At 39.0% G+C, this 20,134-nt stretch overlaps 7 protein-coding genes across 9 annotated transcripts; 5 read left to right on the forward strand and 2 right to left on the reverse strand.

Annotated features, from left to right (window-relative positions):
• The first annotated feature begins 364 nt into the window (after positions 1 to 364).
• Positions 365 to 2,166, forward strand: LOC110844877 (elongation of very long chain fatty acids protein 6). The gene is made up of 7 exons (XM_022091205.2): positions 365 to 903; positions 1,037 to 1,156; positions 1,271 to 1,287; positions 1,370 to 1,421; positions 1,505 to 1,562; positions 1,652 to 1,760; positions 1,853 to 2,166. Exons 1-7 carry the CDS (start codon positions 572 to 574, stop codon positions 1,987 to 1,989), a joined length of 825 nt encoding a protein of 274 aa, XP_021946897.1. The 5' UTR covers positions 365 to 571; the 3' UTR covers positions 1,990 to 2,166.
• Positions 2,167 to 3,506: 1,340 nt separating this feature from the next.
• LOC110863449 lies at positions 3,507 to 7,022 on the forward strand. The gene is given in 10 exon segments (XM_022112759.2): positions 3,507 to 4,236; positions 4,308 to 4,377; positions 4,472 to 4,649; positions 4,722 to 4,829; positions 4,906 to 5,113; positions 5,657 to 6,013; positions 6,106 to 6,225; positions 6,301 to 6,427; positions 6,542 to 6,650; positions 6,755 to 7,022. Coding segments are annotated over 10 exon segments (1,788 nt in total). The 5' UTR covers positions 3,507 to 3,880; the 3' UTR covers positions 6,910 to 7,022.
• A 156-nt stretch (positions 7,023 to 7,178) lies between these two features.
• Positions 7,179 to 10,106, forward strand: LOC110863674. Of its 2 annotated transcripts, XM_035854878.1 has the most exons (5): positions 7,179 to 8,093; positions 8,199 to 8,694; positions 8,800 to 9,185; positions 9,279 to 9,335; positions 9,398 to 9,539. In XM_035854878.1, exons 1-5 carry the CDS (start codon positions 7,406 to 7,408, stop codon positions 9,400 to 9,402), a joined length of 1,632 nt encoding a protein of 543 aa, XP_035710771.1. In that variant the 5' UTR covers positions 7,179 to 7,405; the 3' UTR covers positions 9,403 to 9,539. The 2 variants fall into 2 exon arrangements, with proteins under 2 accessions (XP_035710771.1, XP_021968727.1); XM_022113035.2 differs by having other exon boundaries at positions 7,184 to 8,093; positions 9,279 to 10,106.
• A 93-nt stretch (positions 10,107 to 10,199) lies between these two features.
• LOC110857570 (phosphatidylinositol glycan anchor biosynthesis class U protein) lies at positions 10,200 to 12,615 on the forward strand. Of its 2 annotated transcripts, none has more exons than XM_022106162.2 (8): positions 10,200 to 10,340; positions 10,426 to 10,635; positions 10,728 to 10,927; positions 11,038 to 11,239; positions 11,329 to 11,584; positions 11,717 to 11,985; positions 12,075 to 12,217; positions 12,302 to 12,615. In XM_022106162.2, exons 2-8 carry the CDS (start codon positions 10,500 to 10,502, stop codon positions 12,410 to 12,412), a joined length of 1,317 nt encoding a protein of 438 aa, XP_021961854.1. In that variant the 5' UTR covers positions 10,200 to 10,340; positions 10,426 to 10,499; the 3' UTR covers positions 12,413 to 12,615. The 2 variants fall into 2 exon arrangements, with proteins under 2 accessions (XP_021961854.1, XP_021961861.1); XM_022106169.2 differs by having other exon boundaries at positions 10,245 to 10,360.
• Positions 12,616 to 12,770: 155 nt separating this feature from the next.
• On the reverse strand, positions 12,771 to 14,819 carry LOC110844886. Its single transcript, XM_022091216.2, has 8 exons — positions 14,687 to 14,819; positions 14,475 to 14,619; positions 14,224 to 14,394; positions 13,970 to 14,125; positions 13,579 to 13,900; positions 13,259 to 13,452; positions 13,050 to 13,181; positions 12,771 to 12,953 (listed from the first exon to the last, which is right to left on the reverse strand). The coding sequence occupies exons 1-8, from the start codon at positions 14,710 to 14,712 to the stop codon at positions 12,771 to 12,773; spliced, it is 1,329 nt and encodes a 442-aa protein (XP_021946908.1). The 5' UTR covers positions 14,713 to 14,819.
• A 257-nt stretch (positions 14,820 to 15,076) lies between these two features.
• LOC110841945 (putative methyltransferase DDB_G0268948) lies at positions 15,077 to 16,554 on the reverse strand. Its single transcript, XM_022087648.2, has 6 exons — positions 16,288 to 16,554; positions 16,038 to 16,207; positions 15,752 to 15,971; positions 15,596 to 15,690; positions 15,383 to 15,523; positions 15,077 to 15,274 (listed from the first exon to the last, which is right to left on the reverse strand). The coding sequence occupies exons 1-6, from the start codon at positions 16,399 to 16,401 to the stop codon at positions 15,181 to 15,183; spliced, it is 834 nt and encodes a 277-aa protein (XP_021943340.1). The 5' UTR covers positions 16,402 to 16,554; the 3' UTR covers positions 15,077 to 15,180.
• A 48-nt stretch (positions 16,555 to 16,602) lies between these two features.
• LOC110841944 (gastrulation defective protein 1 homolog) lies at positions 16,603 to 19,994 on the forward strand. Its single transcript, XM_022087647.2, has 10 exons — positions 16,603 to 17,212; positions 17,304 to 17,506; positions 17,648 to 17,737; positions 17,969 to 18,076; positions 18,156 to 18,225; positions 18,288 to 18,448; positions 18,525 to 18,893; positions 18,966 to 19,385; positions 19,488 to 19,703; positions 19,784 to 19,994. The coding sequence occupies exons 1-10, from the start codon at positions 16,808 to 16,810 to the stop codon at positions 19,857 to 19,859; spliced, it is 2,118 nt and encodes a 705-aa protein (XP_021943339.1). The 5' UTR covers positions 16,603 to 16,807; the 3' UTR covers positions 19,860 to 19,994.
• Positions 19,995 to 20,134: the final 140 nt, after the last annotated feature.

The following is a 20,134-nucleotide window of genomic DNA, read 5'->3' on the forward strand; positions in this document are numbered from 1 at the left end:
CATCCGCGGCCACTGGGTGGAGCTGCACATTTACCAATTTAGCGAGGAATACTAATGATTCAATTTCTCATGTAATTTATAACGTTCCTATGTTTGCTCATATCTGTGATAGGCAGAAAAAATTCGAGTGCCTATTTATTTAATTGCAAAATTTCTAGGCTTATAAAGAGAACATTAACATTGTGTTCATATATTTCGCTGTGTATTTATGCGTCTGACCATTGGTTTGCGACTATTATACGCTTCAGATGCCGAAGAAAGCAATAATAGTTCTCTGGTTGACGGTGTAGCGGGTATAAAGAACTTTCGGAGAGCAAACTATTGAAATCCCGGATTCGGGTTTTGTGCTTGCATTATTATTATGCAGTGTATCGATCAGATCTTCTTGGTATCAGGCAACAGCAGATTGCCAGGTTTATATATTTCACAAATACACGACTTACTCGAGTGTAGGTTGCGTCATTTACATAAGTTGTACACATATACATTTGCCTGTCAAATTAGCGTGTATCTAATTAGCTTGCGTGATTATACGTCCTGACAATAAACACCAAGCTCAGGGAACAACAACATGTCGTTAAATTCCAGTCTGGAGGTGTGGCCCTACGTGGAGCCTCCCACAATTCTGCCATACGACTTTGAAAAATTTGACGCTATCAAATGGCGAACCTGGATGGCGCAGAGCTGGCCCATCAGCCTCGTCATTTCTGCCTCCTACGTGACCCTGATCCTCGTGGGTCAGAGGTTCATGCATTCTCGACAACCTTTCAAGTTACAAGGACCCCTCCTGATCTGGAACTTGGGACTGGCCATCTTTTCACTCTGCGGCTTTGTTCGGACATTCCCAGAATTGTTCCAAGTGATTTCCGGACAGGACGGGATGCATCGCTCCATTTGTGTTCGGTAATAGTTGGGTAGCTGTCCTTATATAGTTTCCCAATTCATACACGCGTATGTGTGTCCCGATTAAATCGAGGACGTCCCATACTCAATATCTCGGTATTTATTTTATTAATTGCACACATTTTGCATTCAGGGACACGTTGAACCCAAGCTCAATTTTTTGGGCTTTCCTCTTCACTTGGTCTAAAGTGGTTGAACTTGGAGACACATTGTTCCTCGTGTTGAGGAAAAAGCCTGTCATATTCCTTCATTGGTACGTATGCACATATAAATATACTGCTTAATAACATGTCATAGTGAGAATGCAATGAATTAAGCTCTTGTGCGTATTGCTGTTAATCCTATAAATATATTTTAACGTACACAGGTATCACCACGTGACAGGTGAGTAGCATTCATTTTACTCAGGATTCCTCAATGCTAATTAATTATCAGCATCAATTTAATTTAATTTAATACCTCACAGTCTTAATTTTCTGCTGGGCAACCTACGCCCACTATGAGCCAATTCTAAGATGGTCAGTTCGACAGTCCTCTCGATGAGTCGATATATTAAATAATAAACTTGTCAGTTACACTAACCGGCCTTTATTTTTTTCAGGTTTGGCGTCGTCAACATGCTCGTGCATTTTTACATGTACTCATACTTTGCCTTAAGGGTTGGTCACATAATACTTGCTGATATGTACATTTGCTTATTAGCTCCTCGTTCATGATTTCCTATTTCTTAATTGACAAATCTGTTCAGGCAATGCATGTGCGCTTGTGGAAAAGCGTCTCCATCACAGTGACAACTTTCCAATTGACACAAATGGTCCTCGGGATTGTAGTAAATTTCTACGCATTCTGGATGAAAAGTTAGTATATTTTTTTACTAATTGCCCAACCCAGAGCTCGTAGATATGATACGCGTAAAGGTTTTGCAAATAATAATGCTACATATTTACAGGGAAAGGGGTCCCCTGCGCTCGAAGTGACCAGGGCCAAAATATTCATCTCGCCATGTACTCGTCGTACCTCGTTCTCTTTGCTCACTACTTTTACAAGTCCTATCTGGCCAAGAAACCAAAAGTGAAGCGAACTTGAATCAAAAGCACAAGTCACACCCAAGGAAAACACTACGAATAAATACTCAATTCAGGCTGTTAAAAAGCAAGATAACTAATTAATGTATAAATAAATACATAGTGATACTGCCAAATAATATACGTTGTTCATGTCATGAGTAATAAATAAACTATTAAATCTATAGTGCAAGCTTTATTTAGTCCTAGTCAGAGTCCTATTTTAAACTTTTGCTACTATTACCTAGTGGCGTAAAGTTAAGCACAAAGTTCAACGACACGGATTGATGTGTCATTTAGTTTTCAGCATCACAAGGCTCGGGCTAAAGCAAGCAATTTTTAAATTCAGCCTACTTAATCATTTGCAAAACATAGAATTTGCACATAAGGCCACACTCATGCAATTCTAACGATATTAATAACTATACTAAAAATAAATTAATGCATCTCACATGATTTTAAAATGCATCGCCGGGTTTATTATACGGTTGCCGAACCAGAATATAAAGTTCTTCTCAGTGACAATGGTCAACCAACGAGTGCATTTTATTGTTTCATATGCACTATTGTCTGTCGCAGCTAGTACGTACTATTTATTACCTGAGGACATTTAATATCGTATCACGGTGCAATCATCGCAGAGAACGAAGAATGAAGGTAGGGACACAACGAGAAGAGCTTATATGAAATTAATACCACGGGATAGCTAATAGGTTATAAAAAATTGTTACCGCAGTGGGATACGAACCCACGTAAATCCACTATAATTATGTTTAAATATAATAAGGCATACAATTCATGAGTGGATGCGATGCAGCCTAAAAATAGCAAAAATGATTGACCAAGTCAAATCTGTGATCGAAAGGGATTTTGCGACCATCATCATCGTCCATTCAACATTCGAAAGTGCAGCCAATCAAATTTATCGAATGCTGCATTTACGATGATATGAAAAGAATTGCTTATCTATCTTATTCTTTAATATTATTTATAACTGATTTATTCGTGTTATACTTTCAGCGATTTTAGACTTATGGGAACATGACGGCACTCTGTCGCACTCTCTCTGTGTGCATATTAATTGACACGTTATTAATGTTTTATTCCTCATTTAGAGATGAACTCAAAGTTGTACAAATACTTAAACATCTCAATTGCTGTTTATTTTGCGGATGTTTTCAGTGCCGCATGTTGATTTTCTGCAGAATTCCATTTTGTACAAGTTTGCTTTGGTCATCTCACATTTTCATTGTAATTAGAATATTAATCTTCAAACACACTTAATACTAAGTACACAATCTCGGGCTTATACCGTACCAAGGATATGTGTATTTATATGCTTATCCTTAGAGTGATCATATCATGCATCTTCCTATCGTCGTATGCAGCTAAGAAGATGCAGGTACTTCGCTTCGAGTATCTGTGGGGACAAACTGCCCACCAATCTTATATGCCTACCGAAGCCAACGCCACTGCCACCCACAATGAGTGACGAGGGACACACGAAAATCTTCCAATTGAAAAGCTTGCACTTTCATTTACATTATTTTTAGACTAGGCCAGGTAGTGAAAGGCGCTTGGCATGCTCCTCTCGATCTCCGTTATTCCTTTAAAGTGGACAACCATTCCCAACCAAAATCATAATAAAATCCAGTTCCTCTTGCATTACATGCACACATTTTGACGGAAAATTTTGAGGGAAGATTTTGCCCGACTTGAGAATTATTATGAAGTGACCCATTTAAGCTTTCAGGACTGTCTTCACCATACTACATAGGCACGCTGCCCACTAAGTTCTGTTCAAGTGTGGTGCCCCATGCTCATCCACCACGACACTTATTAGTGACGCATACAAATTGTATCAACTCAAACCGGTGTCACCGCTGGGGTGAGAAAGGAGTTACACGAGCAAAATGTTTGGTCTGGCTGGAAATAAGACGGTGACATATCGCGATTACTTGGTGTGGACCTACACCGAGCCTCCCACAATTCGTCCGTTGTGGTTCGAAAAGTTAGATCTGATCTGGAGCATCGAGTGGGCGATAAAATACTGGACGATATCAATTTGGGCAGCTGCACTCTACTTAATTTTCATTTTTGTTGGACGAAAATGGATGGAGAACCGGAAGCCGTACGATCTGAAGTCTGTTCTGATCTGGTGGAACGGGGCACTTGCCATTTTCTCAATTTGGTCATTTATTCGCACCGTGCCGGAACTTGTGCAGGTCTTGAGCACAGAACACGGGTTATTTCGGTCCGTTTGTGTTAGGTGAGATGAAATTTTTGTGCCAGAATTAACCAGTAATTTACATCCATATGAATCTAATTGTGTATTTTCAGGGAGTACTTCAATGAAAGCAGCGCATTTTACGGCTGGCTCTTTATGTGGTCGAAAATAGTTGAGCTCGGCGTATGTAATTAAGATATCTGATTTTAACAAACGTTGAAAAGTCCAAGTCTTTCAAGGGTCAACTAAATTAAACATTTGACTTTTTGTTTTACAGGACACTGTGTTTATTGTCTTGAGGAAAAAGCCACTGATTTTCCTTCACTGGTTTCACCATATCACAGTCCTTGTGGCCGTCTGGGTGAGTGTTTTTCACTTTGACCCAGTGTCGAGATGGTTTGGCGTGGTCAACTTGGGCGTGCACAGTTTGATGTACACGTACTACTCGCTCAAAGGTTCGTTTCCAATTTTAATTTTAAATATATTTTATGCATGAGATTGATTATTTCAATGACACAACTTTTAAGCTATGGGATACTGGATACCAAAATGGGTTTCAATGACTATCACCTTCCTACAAATTAGCCAAATGATCTTGGCCGTTGGACTAAACCTTTACGCCATTTACGTGAAGAGTAGGGCATTCAAAGTTTTTAATAACCTCATAAAATTGCTCATGAATATCAAAACTTAATACATTTTGCATTGCAGGCACTGGGGTGACTTGTGCGAGGAGTGACGAGGGGATAAAAATCCATTTCTGGCTGTATTTTGCCTACCTGGTTCTATTTGCCAATTATTTCTACAAGGCATACTTGAGACCACGCAAGTCTTTAAAAGGAAAAGTCGAATGATTTAAAAATAAACTGAATCCGATAACCAGCACATTTTTGCATATATTGGGGCTTGTATTGTGTTTGTACTGTACATATGAATGAATTGGAGAGATACCTACGATTGATTGATTAATAAATACATGAGTATGAATAGAGGACTTGTCGTACGGGCGGAGGAGACGATTTCTCGTCCTTGTTGCAGAGATGAGATTGCATGAATTGATATGCTCATTGTTCAAATAAATTCTTGCACATGTAATACCGATGTGCATTCACTTTTCCGACTGCATGAGTTTGAATTGGCTTTTCGTCAACTGTACTTTGCTCCGTCGCGTGTGTATGCATACATATGTATGTAGGCACCTACTTACGTACTACCTGTGTACCTACATTCTAGGCAAAAGATCTATTTCTTGCCAACGCTAACAAGTTTGCTAGAAGTTAAGATAAAAATCTCATCCCTGATGATTGACTGCATCTGCAGGTTAGGTTGCAAATGACGATAAATTACTTATTCAATGGCGCTGTCGCTCATATCACCTGTTCAGCACCGCTTCTGCTGTTGATTCTTCAATTTTGTTGTTGAGAGTGGAAGCATGGGTAAATTTATAAATAATCTATTAAAGTGTAGTACATCAGTATAGCATAATTGTGATGGAGGGGGAAAAGTCCTTTATTTGGCCATATGCTGAACCTCCCTTGTACGAACCCTTCTGGTTGGAGAAATTTGATGTCGTCTCCTGCCGTGACTGGATGGAGAAAAATTGGCACTGGAGTGTTTACATCTGCATTGCTTATGTCGCAATTGCTGGACTTGGGGAACAATTAATGAAAACCCGGCCACCTTTTGACCTGAGGTACAGTTTGGTCGTTTGGAACTTATGCATGGCCCTTTTCTCAGCCTTGGGTTTCATCCGCTGCCTTCCCGAACTTCTTCTCGTTCTGAAAGGACCGAATGGTTTTCATCGGTCCGTTTGTGTAAGGTAATTTTATACAAGTTTTTTACTTCCAAATTCTCAACATAAATAAGCATGGCCAACTATATGATAATTTATTACTTGTGGTATTGAAATAGAGACAATCACACCCAAGCTGCAGCCTTCTGGGCGTGGGCTTTCACTTGGTCGAAAGTCTTAGAGTTGGGAGACACATTTTTCGTCATTGCGAGGAAAAAAGAGACCAAGTTCATCCACTTGTACGTAAGCCACTGAAAATGAATTTACTCGACAATGCGACACATTCCCATTTGATTTTGATTGTCTACATAAAGTTATCACCACGTCGTGGCGTTGATAATGTGCTGGTGTTACTACTCGGACTATGAACCTATAGCTCGATGGTTCGGGATAATCAACTTTGGAGTCCACACCATCCTCTACTCTTATCTCTTCCTTAAGGTGATATAATTAATATGTATCTCTATACAAAATAGCTGTCACTCATCAAAAATATCATCAAACGGTACGAAATGCTGACAAAGTTTTACTAAATAAATAAATAAATTTTCGCAGGCCCTGGGAGTCACAGTGCATCCAGCATTCGCCAAATGGATAATTTCCATCGAGCTGGCGCAAATGATTGTTGGTCTAATTGTCAACTCGTACGCTCTCTCCATGAAAAGTTGGTTCTACTCTTTGCCTCTTGTATCCCACGCTGAATTTAACATTTTAACAATTTTTTCAATTATAAGACATACTTAATATGCAAATTTCCTTACGATGTAGTTCAAGGGGTCCACTGCGCCAGAAATCCGAAAGCTATAGGGTTACAGATGGCAACCTATGCATCCTTCGTCCTAATTTTTACATATCTCTTCCAACACTCTTCCACAAAGATAAAATACACTAAGGAGGACAAAGAAAAGACCAAGTCGAGTTAATTGTGCTCTTATATACCATGTATCCAAATATGTACATGTTTATTTCCCATGAAGGAATAAAGCAAGAATAAATAGCAAGCTCGTCAACAATAAAACTTTGTTTTAAAAAACAACTTGTGGTAACAATTTTTTTAATGAGTTGTGCGCTCCATGAAAACTGGAGCATTGCTCATGCACGGAACAAAGAGAATGGGCTGCTTGCCCCTCTCGTGCGGTGGGAGTCGGTATTTGTTTGCTTTTACGTTTCTCTCTCGTTTTGCTGTGTATTTCCATGTGCATCTTTTTATACTGCTGCCTTCAATGCAATGGAGCCAAGCGAAATCGCTGTTGATTAGTGTGTGGTTGTGATTGTTATAAAGTCAGTTCCAAAATTTGGCTGATTTAATTGGATTATTTGGATACTCGCGTGTGGAACAGTAATAAGTTTGAAGGTGTGGGATCAATTGAACGGTTGATTGGTTTCGAAGTCTCTGTTCAGTCGCCCCTGGCGAACAATATGACGAAATCAGGAAAACGAGTTGCAAAGAAACGACCAGCTCGAAGAAAAAAATGGACCACGCCCAGTGCGGAGATGAAGGAGCAGCAGAACCTTCTCCCACCATCACCACCCTCGGCAGCGTCGTCCCCGTCGTCATCTTTCCTCCCAGAGGTTGAAGGAGTTGAAGAAGGTGGAGGGGGCGAAGACCCGGTGATACGAATGATGAATCCCCCCGAAATATCCCCACTCTGCACACCGAATACAGAAGCTATGGAAAAAGAAGACGAAGATCTGCATTGTCTCATCTTATCGTGTTCAATTTGTACTACAGAGTTTCCTGCCAACGAGGAACCGAAAGTACGGTTTCCGGGGTCGTCAGATGAAGATTGGAAGGACTTGGTGTTTCGTGCCCTTTGTATGCACTTAAATATCCAAGATTTTTATGAGAAGATTGTGTCTACTGAGAACGGAATAAATGCAGCGATGATGGCATTTCACATGTGCCAAGAATGCCTGTTGTATGGTTGGCGATTAGTAGAACTCGACCAATATCTGAGCACCTTGAAAACAGAAATAAACAGTTTGGCAGATTCTTTTCGAACCATAATCAGTACGTTTATGTCACCAACAGAAAACGATGATCATAATGGAGAGGTGGAGGTTGGTCTCGTATTTATGAGGAACTTTAAGACATTAGCTACCCAAAGTAAGAAAATCCCAAGTTTATACATCACATCCCCATTTACTATTATTACTGGAATATAACTTTAACTATGACTATGATACGATATATTTTGTGTCCGATAAAAAGGTGCTCCTCTGATTGGTACTGTTGAGGAATCCAATGTGATGGATGATTTGAACTTGAATTACACTCTTGATGACGTTGTCGATGGAATATTAAACGAGCCCACGTTCGCAAACACGGAGGAATTACAAGAAGAACCCGTAAATGACAAGGATGAACTGAGCTTGAACGAGTCGTCGATATCCAACGGCAATGACACACAAGAAGAAGAGTTATTATTCATGAATGGCACCGAGGGCACAGAAGGACACTTTAATGATGATGATAATGAAGATGAATTTGATAGGATATTGTCACCTTCGCCACCTTATTCCCCGTTGTCACCGCTATTTATGGAGGATACGAGTGTGACGATTCACGATTCGTTAAATATGAACGGGGAGGATTCTTCCCTTGGCCACAACGACTTCATACAAGAAGAAGAAGGGGAAGGAAATACCAGGTCAACGTGTGACGTCGATGATCTGTTTGTTGACAAAATGTGTGAAAATGCTTCCCCGTAAGAGCAATTAAATAATTACTAATACTCTAATACGGTGATGAATAATCATGGTATGCTTTTATAGTTGACATTTATTTCGAACTGTCTGTTCCGTTATTATAGATCATTTTATCCTACTATGGAAGATCTACCGACTCCAGTTGTTCAGCCGTGTAGCCGTAGAGTGGATCGTAATCGTAAAACGAGACTATCTCCTAAACCGAAACGTGAACCACTGAAAAAAATTAAATCGAAACGAATAAGTAAAGTCGGAAAGCAGAAAAAAGATAAAGTAACCTTATCGAAAAGAAACTCCACCCCACGTCGATGTGCCGTCCATAAAAATAATAAGACCAAGAAGATTGTCAATTCTTCAGGCGCTCCACGAAGATTACGAATAAGCAAAAAAGTTATTGCCTCTTTGCCCTCAAAAGATGTTGAAGCCTACAAAATTCTGACGAGACTGGGCATTCCTTTTCAATTGGTTCAAGTTAAAGTTGAAAATCTAAGTAATTAGTTCCGTTAATTTAATAATTATACTGATTATAATAATCACGTCATGTAATTTTGGTATATGTACTCATAAATATTTGTGGTTCTAGGTTTGCAAAATGTTTTGAACAATGGGATTATAACGATGGAGGATGAATCTCCTGGTGGTAAATCGAAACATGTGGTTCGCGTTAATTCTGTATATTATGATGAACTTTTTGATATAAAGATTGACCAACGAATTAGAACCTCCCCTACTAGGCATTCCCCCCGCTCAACTTGTAAAAAAGCCACAAAACCGAAATCTCGTGCTCTTCTTGACCCCAACAGCAGCATCGTCCCGATAGTTAATGAAAATGAAATGGTTAAGGAACTGAGCATATCACCAATCAGCACCACAAGAGAACAAGAGATAAAGTTTGGAGATTCTCATCGAGAAATAAATCATACAAGATACATTAGTCCACAAAACAATGATGATTTTCGTTCAATACAAATTCACTCCCCTGTTCTACAGCTGCAGAATGGATCAAATGGAGATGTTTCTTCGACTTGCAACAATCTGCCCCCACTGTTACAACCAGTTGACCCTTTCAATGACAAGGGCGACATATCCTCGTCTTCAGAAAACGATCTGACTTGTCAAGCTCCATGCCTTGCTCCCTATTTTATCACTGCTGATAATAGTAATGATGCTAATCGTCATCAACTTGGCTAATTCTAAAATATTTTCTTATTCATCAATGTTGATAAGAACATGCAAAAGATTCTTATTTCTTTCTACTTATGCATTGTAACTTTGTTATCATTATTGAACTTGTGCATTCTTATGTTTTTCTGCAACTTATCCAGTTATGTTTATGCTACTCGAGATTTAATATATACTGACACACAACATAGACCTGTATGAAATAAAGACTAGTTTTTAATAAAAAAAAGGAGAACATCGTGATTTCAGCCCTTTATCAAATTTAGACTCGTCTGGGTGATATGATATTAATAGAAAACGACCGATGACATGAATTTGAGACGGATGACGGAAAACTGCTGAATGAAGCTCTATCATTCCACCCCAGCAGCAACAGTTCTTGTCGCACTTTTCTCTGCGATCGGATCGGCGAGAAGAAAAATAAATTTCAACTGACTGATCTAATCCACCTTGAAATTTTATTGTAAGCGAAACAAGACAAGCGTGAGTGTGGTCGATTAAAGTAGTGTGTTATTAATTGCTGTAGAATAATTAAATTGAGTTTTCAGGATTTCAGAGAAAGTCTGAGGTATTTATTACCGAAAAAAATAAGTCATCAGGAATACCACGAATAATAGTACTCATGGGTCGTACTATTATTAAGACCTGGACCTACTGCGCCGGTTTTGCTGTGCGATTGTGTCTATTCTTGACCAATTTCCACCATGTTTTCCACCAGCGGATCGAGGTATCCACGCCTCTTAATTCTTGGCTTAGAGGTAACAATAATAATGAGCCAAATTGGATGACTTAATGTATATCTATGCTTAAGAACTAGGTGCAGTTTTAATAATTTCATTTGTTATTGCAGTTCAAGAAGGACTATACCTAATGCGGAAGGGTATCAGTCCTTATACTGGGGACACTTTCCATGAGACCCCTGTTGCTCTCTTGATTGCTGATTATCTAGTCAAATTGCCAGAATTATTAATCTGTCTGGTTTTCATTCTTTGCGATCTATTAACCGCAGTCGCTCTGGCTTCTGGGGTGGAAGAAGCAAAACGATTTTATGTAAGCTATGCAGTGTAGTAATTACTCAACGATATATCACATGAAATTCATGAAATCTCTGACTGACCGAATAACTTGACTAAAAAATATTATCATGTTTTTGTTTGTAGTTTATAAAGTCTCAGAAAACTTCGAAATATATTCACTCCGAAGACACGAAGCATTTGAAAATTGAGGAGAAGGAGAATTATGGCGAGCTTGTGATTATGTCGTATCTTCTCAACCCTTTCACAATTGTTAATTGTGTAGGTCAAACAACTACGGTGTTTGGAAACCTTGTCATGGCAGTGAGTATCCTCAGCATGCTAAAAGGTAAATTGTTGATAGCTGAAAGAAAATAGGCAAAAATATTCTTCTTCCTTATAAAACTTTTATGTGATTACTTATTTGGTTATTATTAGGATACCGTCTACTAACTGGCATCAGTCTCGCATTGTGTACTTATCAGTCGCTCTATCCGGTCAGTTTAATTTTTCCAGCCATCATCAGTATTTACAACAAAGAGTCTGAGACTGAAGGCTCCAAGAAGAAATCAACCTTTACAACCTCCGCTGTCAAAACGGTTTTGAGCTTTCTTATCCCATTTTTGAGTTTGATGTACATTTCTCACTTTGTTACAAATGACTGGGGATTTTTGGACAGCACTTTTGGATTTATGTAAGCTTAGTCATTCATCGTTGTGTTCACATCAATTCTTACTGTATTGAATCATTGTAATTCTTCATTGATCATCATTTCATCAACAAAGTACAAGCCTCTAAAATTTTATTATTGATTTTGTTTACCCAGATTGAATGTACGTGATCTTAAACCAAATATCGGACTATTCTGGTATTTTTTCACCGAGATGTTTGGACACTTTCACCTCCTCTTCATCTGCACATTTCAAATTAATGCTTTCATCTACATGATTCCATTGACGATACGTTTCTTTAACGAACCGTCCATCCTAATTTACTCGTTCTGCGCTCTCATGTCCATCTTCAAATCATACCCCTGCATTGGGGATGTTGGATTCTACTTGGCACTGCTTCCAATGTGGAAACATTTATTTCCATGTAAGTTTATTAGACTATTTGATGATAAGATTCTAATATTCCCACTTTCCCAGTAAAAAATTTTATTTACACGTGCGTTTTTTGACTAGTTATGCAACAAAAGTTCTTGGTGGGCTGTTTCTTCATTGCGACTTCCGTACTAGCACCTATTCAGTGGTTTTTGTGGATTTACTCTGGATCTGCCAACGCCAATTTCTACTTTGGGGTTACGATTGCGTTTGGAACTGCACAAGTACGTACATATTATAAATAATGACAACGTTTATATAGTATCAATACGCAGTAAGATAAGACTCGCCGCTTAATTTATTTACAGATTTTCCTGTTAACTGATGTTCTTCTGGCCTACATGAAACGAGAGTATTACCTCTGTCACGGAATGAAAAAAGAAATAGATGGGAAGCCAGCTGGCTTATCTTTACAATAAACCGAGTGAGCTAAAGTCGAAGTCGAATTAACGTAATTTACAAAGGTTAACTAAATTATTTGCGATACTTTAAGCTAGAGCATGTCTTATCCTTCTGTTTCTATTCATACTATATACTGTCTGTTTGTGTAACTACTTGTTTTTACGTTTTTCACATATTATTATGAATACATACATATTCACATATATACAAAAAATCAAAAGTTTGCAAGTCTCAATTTATTAGTTGGGAATATTCTTGTCTAAGTACAGTAAATTAATTTTAACCTCCTGCTACATATATATATATATATATATAATAGAAAGATTTTCCATCATTGTTTGAAATTGATTTGTACAAAATTATTATTATAATTATTTATTCCTGTGGTGGTGGACAAATCTCCCAGTTCTCCCCCCAACGTTCTTTCTCCTCTGTGCGTTCTTTGATCACTTGTGAGGCATGAATGATGGGACAGCACAATGGTTTAACCTCAAACTTGCAAGGGATTTCTCCACCAAGGAGTTTGAATCTTTGCTTTTTGTCCCAGACATAATCGGCCTGTTCGCAGTTATAGTATAAAAAAACATTTGCCAATATTCTTCTATACCCAGTGCTAGTAAATTGTTGTAACCATTTAAATTATGAGAATGTGACCTCGTATGTTGAAAAGTGATCAAAAGCAGGCCGAGGATCTGGAGGTTTCCCACCATCCATGCAATACGTAGGAATGCAGCTTGGAGGAAGTCCTCGCTCAGCAACCTCCGCATCAATTTTTCTTGCTTCCTCCTGCCAAGCAAAATAGACTTTCATCAGTACAAGTTGTAAAGAAATATGATGAATTTCTTGTAAAAAAAATCGCATACCATTTGCTCCTTGGCGCAATACTTTGGAACATCATTTAGTGGTGGAGTTTTGTATGAGGCTCGGTAGCTTGACTCTACACATTCTGGTGGATATATACACCGCTCTTTTTCCAACGCCTCCATTAGGCGATACTTGGCTTGTTTGATTGCCTGCTTTGTGGGGAATTGATTTTGAATGGGACATTCCGCAGTTCCTAATAAATACAACAAACAAATAAGAGACCAATTTAATAAAACAAGAAGAACCCACATATGCATTCTTTACTATAGACTTTTAGATATATTTCTTGCTTGCTATTTTAGTAAATAAATATAATTACCTCCAGCACACAGCAGTTTCGGACGCCGTGGAGGCACCCGTGGGTCTGACACGTATCTCGGCGTGCCCCACATGATGGGATACTTTCTCGTGGGTGTGGTCGTTGCTTGATGTAATTTGCATGGAAATTCACATCCGCAGCAAGCCGCGCAGAGGTTACTGTCATTGGGACAAGGACAACATGGAATTTCTTTTGGACATCGGCAGCAGTCGGATGTGTCTGTTCCTGGCTTTGTGAGATCCTCTTTCTTCAGTCGTGGCCAGCATGGCTTTGCCTTACGTGTAGAAAATCGCAACTCAATTCCGCAAGGATTTTGACAGTCCTATACAAAACATTATTTCACATATCGTCCATATTAATAAGTATATACATAACTTGTAATGATGCATACATTGTCACAACAAGGGGGCTCTCCACATCCCCCACCCCCGCAAGGAGAATTCTGGGAGCAAATTTGCTGGTAATGACGTTGTGGCATATCAAAGGCCCGTGAGTAGGTCGTCTCAGTCGTGAAGGGACAGAGAAACTGTTTTGGGAGGAAGCTTCCCTGAATTGCACACAAATTAAGAATACAATAATTATTATTTAGCAAAAAATGTCTTGAATAATTTAATGTAACTTAATATCGGTATCATATGCATGTACACGTTGCGGGCGAATTCCTTCTACCACTCGATGCCGCTGCGTTGAAGCGTCTTTGTGAATGCACTCGGTGAAGTCGTGGTTGTACGTCGTTTCAAAGCGGAATCGTTCCGGGGGTGGAGTACAATCGCAATATGGCGGAATTCCAAAGCGAGGTCCTTTACTGAACGAGTACTGCACCAATATAGAAGAAAGGCAAAAAATAATAGGTAATATTGAATATTTATAGAATTTATGTTCTTATGTATACCCACCCTTTGCTTCCAAACATCTTGAGAATCCCCACCTTGACGATCTGGAGCAAAGTCTTTGGAGCTGATTGGGCTGCACCACTGCTTGTAATTGACAGCATACTCTGACGATCCTGTCTTGTCCGTACAATGTTCTGGGGTAGGGAATCTTCACACGAGTACAAATTACAGTATAAAGTCACCCATACACACTTTATATTGCTGCTCAAACTTACTTTCCTCCAGATTTTGGGAAGCACATGATTTCTCCGAGATTGATGAAATCCGCTATTGAGTGTCAACTTTACTTGGGGGTTGGAGGTTGGTGCAGAACTGGGATCCGATAGGTTTTACGGCGAGACAAAACAGATAATACAATTTAACGGGTTAACAGACTTCTTGTGTACAAAAAATTGACCAGACTTTAAACTTTATAATTTGACTTGACCTCGGATCGCTTGAAATTGCGATTTAGTTGCCTTTTGCGTTATCATGTCAACATAAATACGACGCGTCGTGCATGATTTGAGTGAAATATTTTCAACAGTATCCTGTCGACAGAATGCAGTATTTTACTCGCCCTGTTCAGTAAGGGATAATTCCAACTAAATGCAAATAAACGTAACTATGTATCGTTGCACTTTTGCCTTTATTTGACCAACAAATAAACACTGAATAAATATGAATACGCATCTTTATTCAATTTAGGATAGATGGGTTGTGTTATTGCTTAAACCCGAGCCATAACTACAAAATATCGGCGTTTCAGTGTGAGCACGTTGGCATCAGGGTCATCATTAGGAATGGTAGCGATTTTCAGAAATCTATAAATAAATTTACCAGTTAAATCTCTAAATTATGTAAGATTGCTAAATAATACTAGTTGCTTGTCATATAATTTTAATCTAAACTTATCACCAGATTCAACGTACCTGTCTTTTATATCTTGCATAAGTTTCTTCCCTTCGTCTTCACCTTTGACCTTACAGAATGTTTGAAATGCTGAATAGCTTTTGATGGCTCCCAAAATTTTAGAAAGATTTGTGGTCACACCAATCTCATAGTCATACTCACTGAAATTTTAAAGTTGTGATATAATACAAATATATTTTTTAATGATGACGAGAATGATATATGTTTAAGACCGTGTCAGATCACTGTAAGGAATGGTAATATCGCGATATTTGTTGAAGGCTAGAGCAGCAGGTGGAGCAAAATAGGGATCCATAATTTTGTGAACCTAAACATGGAGAGGAATATTTATTACGGTTTCAAAAATAATGAAAAATGTGAACGTTTACATCTTGCATAATCTTTAAAAATTGTTGATTTCGTTCCAAGTCATCCCCAATCTCAACAATAAGGTAATCCATGCAAAGGAAAGCCATCACACCCCCATCACACAGCACTCGGCGTCCTTCTTCGTATACCTTGTCCAAATCAAACCAATGAGCAGCCACACAGGCCGTGATTAGTTGTACGCTATGATCCTCCAACGCTATGGTCTCGGCCGGCGAAACGCTGTAAACATTAAAATTTAAAATCTCTATGCAAAGTAAAATAATGATTCGTGAACATTAAACAAACCAGAAATTGACGTTGTTGCATTCTTCCTCCGCGGTTCCTTGTAGGGCTTGACTAATTTGTGCTTGGCTGATATCTGTCCCCAGAACTGTTTCAAAATATTTTGAAAGGAGAAACGTGCATTGGCCAGAACCGCATCCTAAATCCACTGCTTGCTTTAGGGGCCCTGTATACTGAAGAATATGCACAATCATTTAAATATCTAGCATCACACAAGGAAATAAATAGCATAATAAATAGTCAATTAGTGTACCTTTTCGCGTAAAAACTCAACTATTCTTTCGATCAAACGAGCTGGTGGTTTTTCCCTGTAGTTCTTGTAGAGCAAAGCATGATCTGGTTCTTCAAATTGGCGAAACGACGACATAATCTTCCCTCAACTTGGCTGCACATCCAGTGAGACAGCCAAAGTAGTACAGCGGATATTATATGGTTCAGAAAATTGTACAATGTGATATAATGATTTTTTTACAATAAACGAGATGAAATATTCGTCTCATCTCATTCTCGTTCATCATTTCATCATTAGTTCGCTTTCTTTGTCTGATCAAGGTGCCCCTGAAGGATGACTATTGTGTAGTGTGTGCGGTATCCAAAATCATTTTGTCGACAAAACAAACTTGACAATTTTTTTCAGATTAGATTTTGTATGTTTTTATATTCAATATTGACGCGAATTTTTGGGGAGGTTTTGTTGCTTCTAATTTGACAACTATTTCATCCGTCATGCAGTGAGTTCAATTCAGTCAAACAAACACTCGGAATATAAAAGTATGAGCGGCGGGGGACGTGGAGGATTTGGGGGGAAGGGGAAAATTGCTTTTGGGAAAATCAATCTAGTTTCCACAGTCGCAGGGGTAGGTGAGGAGGACGAGAGGAAGGATGACGACGGTGGTAGTGGTGGTTTTGGTGTATTCGGAAGTGGGACTGCCTTCAAACCTCCCCCTCGACCAGAGGAGAAGAGCGAGGAGGAGTTGCAAATGGAGAGGACGATGGGCTTCTCTGGATTTGGAACGGTCAGAAACTTACCACAGAAAGTGGCCAAGACATTCGACGTGAAGGAAATGGTGGAGGCGATAAAGAAAGCGAACAAGGGGAAGGCACCCAGCACGACAACAGATAATGTTATCAAACCTCTAGAGATTGAAGAGGAAGTGGTTAAACCCAAGAAGAAACAGGTACGCTTAGCATAGAATTCGAAAATTATACTTGGTATAATTATACTACTAATTATACTTAAATAATTATTATTCCATGTACTTTTTATAGGAAGTGGTGGCAGAACCAAAAAATACAGATGAGAATTCTGATTCTGGGGATGAGATTGTAGGTCCCATGCCAGTTGCAGCAACGTCAACTTCGAAAGTGAAATCCAGGGACTCTAGTGACGATGACAGCAGCGATGATGATGATGACGACAAAGCCAAGGGTGAATCAGAAAGAGAGGATGAACTGGACGAAGATGTGGACAGGTATTAATATTTTGAATTGTGTCGTAGAAATAACAATCACTAATGATTTGTATTACTTGAATAAACGACGACGACGGTCGTATTCAGGTTTTTAGAAATGGAATTAAATTATGACCAGATTTTTTTTTCTTTTGTACTCAGTGACACAGAAGCCGAAAAGAACTTTCCTTTAGAGCATCAGTACAACATTGAGCATGGTCTTCGACCCGTGATGGGGCTGGCAGTTGACAGGTATTATATGATTTACTACATTATAATATAGGAAATAAGCCCTTCTAAGGGCTTAACAGAACTTAAAGTGGAGATTACATTTTAGTGTACTCATTGGAACACTACATACATTCACTACCTCAGTCAAATTTTAATCCATCTCCAAAAGATTAAATTGCATATCGTCAGGGCACAACTTTCTCAAAACTTGTACCGTCCCAAAGTCGAATAAAATTATATACATATTTATAGCTCTGCTACTCGGTTCGCATCTGGATCCCTGGACTATGAAGTAAAACTTTGGGACTTTACTGGACTTCGGAATCGCCATGCTCTCAGAACTATAAAACCATGTGAAAAGTACGCAATTTTTAACATACATAAATGCATATTATGGAGTGGTTAACACTAATATGCTTATCATGTTTTTTTTCTATAGCCATCCCATTAAACATGTCAGCTTCTCTGCCAATGGGGAGTCACTTTTAGTTATTTCAGGAAGTGCCCAGGTATACTTTAATAAGAATACATATTAAAGACACGTTGATTTAACTATTCATTTATTATCCAGGCCAAGGTACTTAATCGCGATGGTTCCGAGCTGCTAGAGTGTATCAAAGGAGATCAGTACATTGTAGACATGGCTCGCACTCAAGGTCACACGGCAATGCTTTCAGGAGGAATGTTTAATCCTAAAAATAAGTCAGAGTTCATGACATGCTCAGATGACAGGTAATTACAATACTACTTGATTTTATTGTCATCTGATTTATTTGTAATATTGATGCTCTGTTTTATGTTGCTGCAGTACTGTGAGGCTGTGGGAGATTGAGAATTCCAGAGCACACAAAACCCTAGTGAAACTAAAAAATGCTGGAGGACTAAAGAATAGGGTCACGGCCTGCACCTACTCCCGAGACGGCGTCTGTTTCCTGGGTGGAGGGTCAGACGGTACAATTTGTATGTGGGATACCCGAAGAGCTCTCGTCCTACCTACAGCAACAATTAAGGCAGCTCATCAGAAAAATAGTGATATTTTCCATCTTACATACTCTAACTCGGCGTTAGAGGTTGCTTCGCGAGGGGAGGACGGTGTCGTCAACATCTTTGATACGAGGAATTGGAGGAAACCCCTGTTCAAGAGTAGTCCTGGAGAATTTCCTGCAAAATATTTCACGTACACACGCTTAGCACAATATTCGCATTAATTCAATATATTTTTACATTGTTTTTCCATGTGTTATTCTAGGACGGATTTATGCTTCAGTCCTGATGATCGTCACCTCTGCATCCCCTCCCTTCCCCATGGAACGACGGGGAGGACCAAGGACGAAGCCATTAGCCACTCCTCTCTCAAATTCTTTTCCACAAAGTCCCTACGAGTTGTGAAAGAACACCCATTTCCAAACCAGATCGTCATTCGCTCCGTCTGGCACCATCGTCTCAACCAAATTCTTTTATCATTTGCTTCTGGGACTATCGGGATCCTGTATGACACTACAAAATCACAGCGTGGAGCACTATTAGCCCATGGGAAGGGACCCAAGAAGCAGAAAGCCATGGGTGTGGTCGAAGACATGCACGGAAAGGTGGTTATCACTCCAAACTCACTCCCTCTCTACAAGACAGAAAGATCAAAAAATCCTAAGAGAGAGGAAGCCAAGCTACGGTAGATATATATATAATAATATTATAACGAGCAATAATGATACATGGATGTATTTTGGATACTTACACAAATATTTTTTTAATTATAAATAAACTACTGTAGAGCGGACCCAGTCAAATCTCATCGACCGGATCTCCCCATCACCGCTGGATCTGGTGGTCGTGTCGCTGCGTCTGGTTCTACCCTAAGCTCTTATGTAATTCGAAATCTGGGTTTGAGTAAATCTTTCAAAGATGATATGGACCCAAGAGAAGCAATTCTCAGATTTGCAAAGGATGCTGAAGAGAATCCAATTTGGGTCACACCAGCTTATAAAAAGTACTTATCAAGTCAATTCGTCATATAATAAGCGCGCATTTTTTAAGCATTATGTTACTAATTTTTTATTTCGTTTGCAGAACTCAGCCAAAAGCAATTTTTGAAAGACCCCCGGAAGAAGAACCACCTGATGCCAAGAAACAAAGGCTTTTATAGAACATACAGCCACACACTTTAGCTCCTTCTTTTTAAACCTTTACTTATCGTGACAAGTTCTTAAAATTTAGTTTGTCTATGTTTTTTTTCTTTGCACATAGAAATAAAGGAGTTGTTATGTTGTATATAATAGAATTCAGGACTACTACGCAAGTATTCTACTACTATGTAAATAGTCTCATAACGTTGTAGTGGTTGTGGAGAAGACGAGAAAAAACAGTCAGTCTGTGATGTAGGTGGACACGAGAGGATTAAGGGATTACGAGGGTTCTTTT

Source organism: Folsomia candida, unplaced genomic scaffold, assembly GCF_002217175.1.
Source record: "Folsomia candida strain VU population unplaced genomic scaffold, ASM221717v1 Fcan01_Sc001, whole genome shotgun sequence".
NCBI classification, from domain to species: Eukaryota; Metazoa; Arthropoda; class Collembola; order Entomobryomorpha; family Isotomidae; genus Folsomia; species Folsomia candida.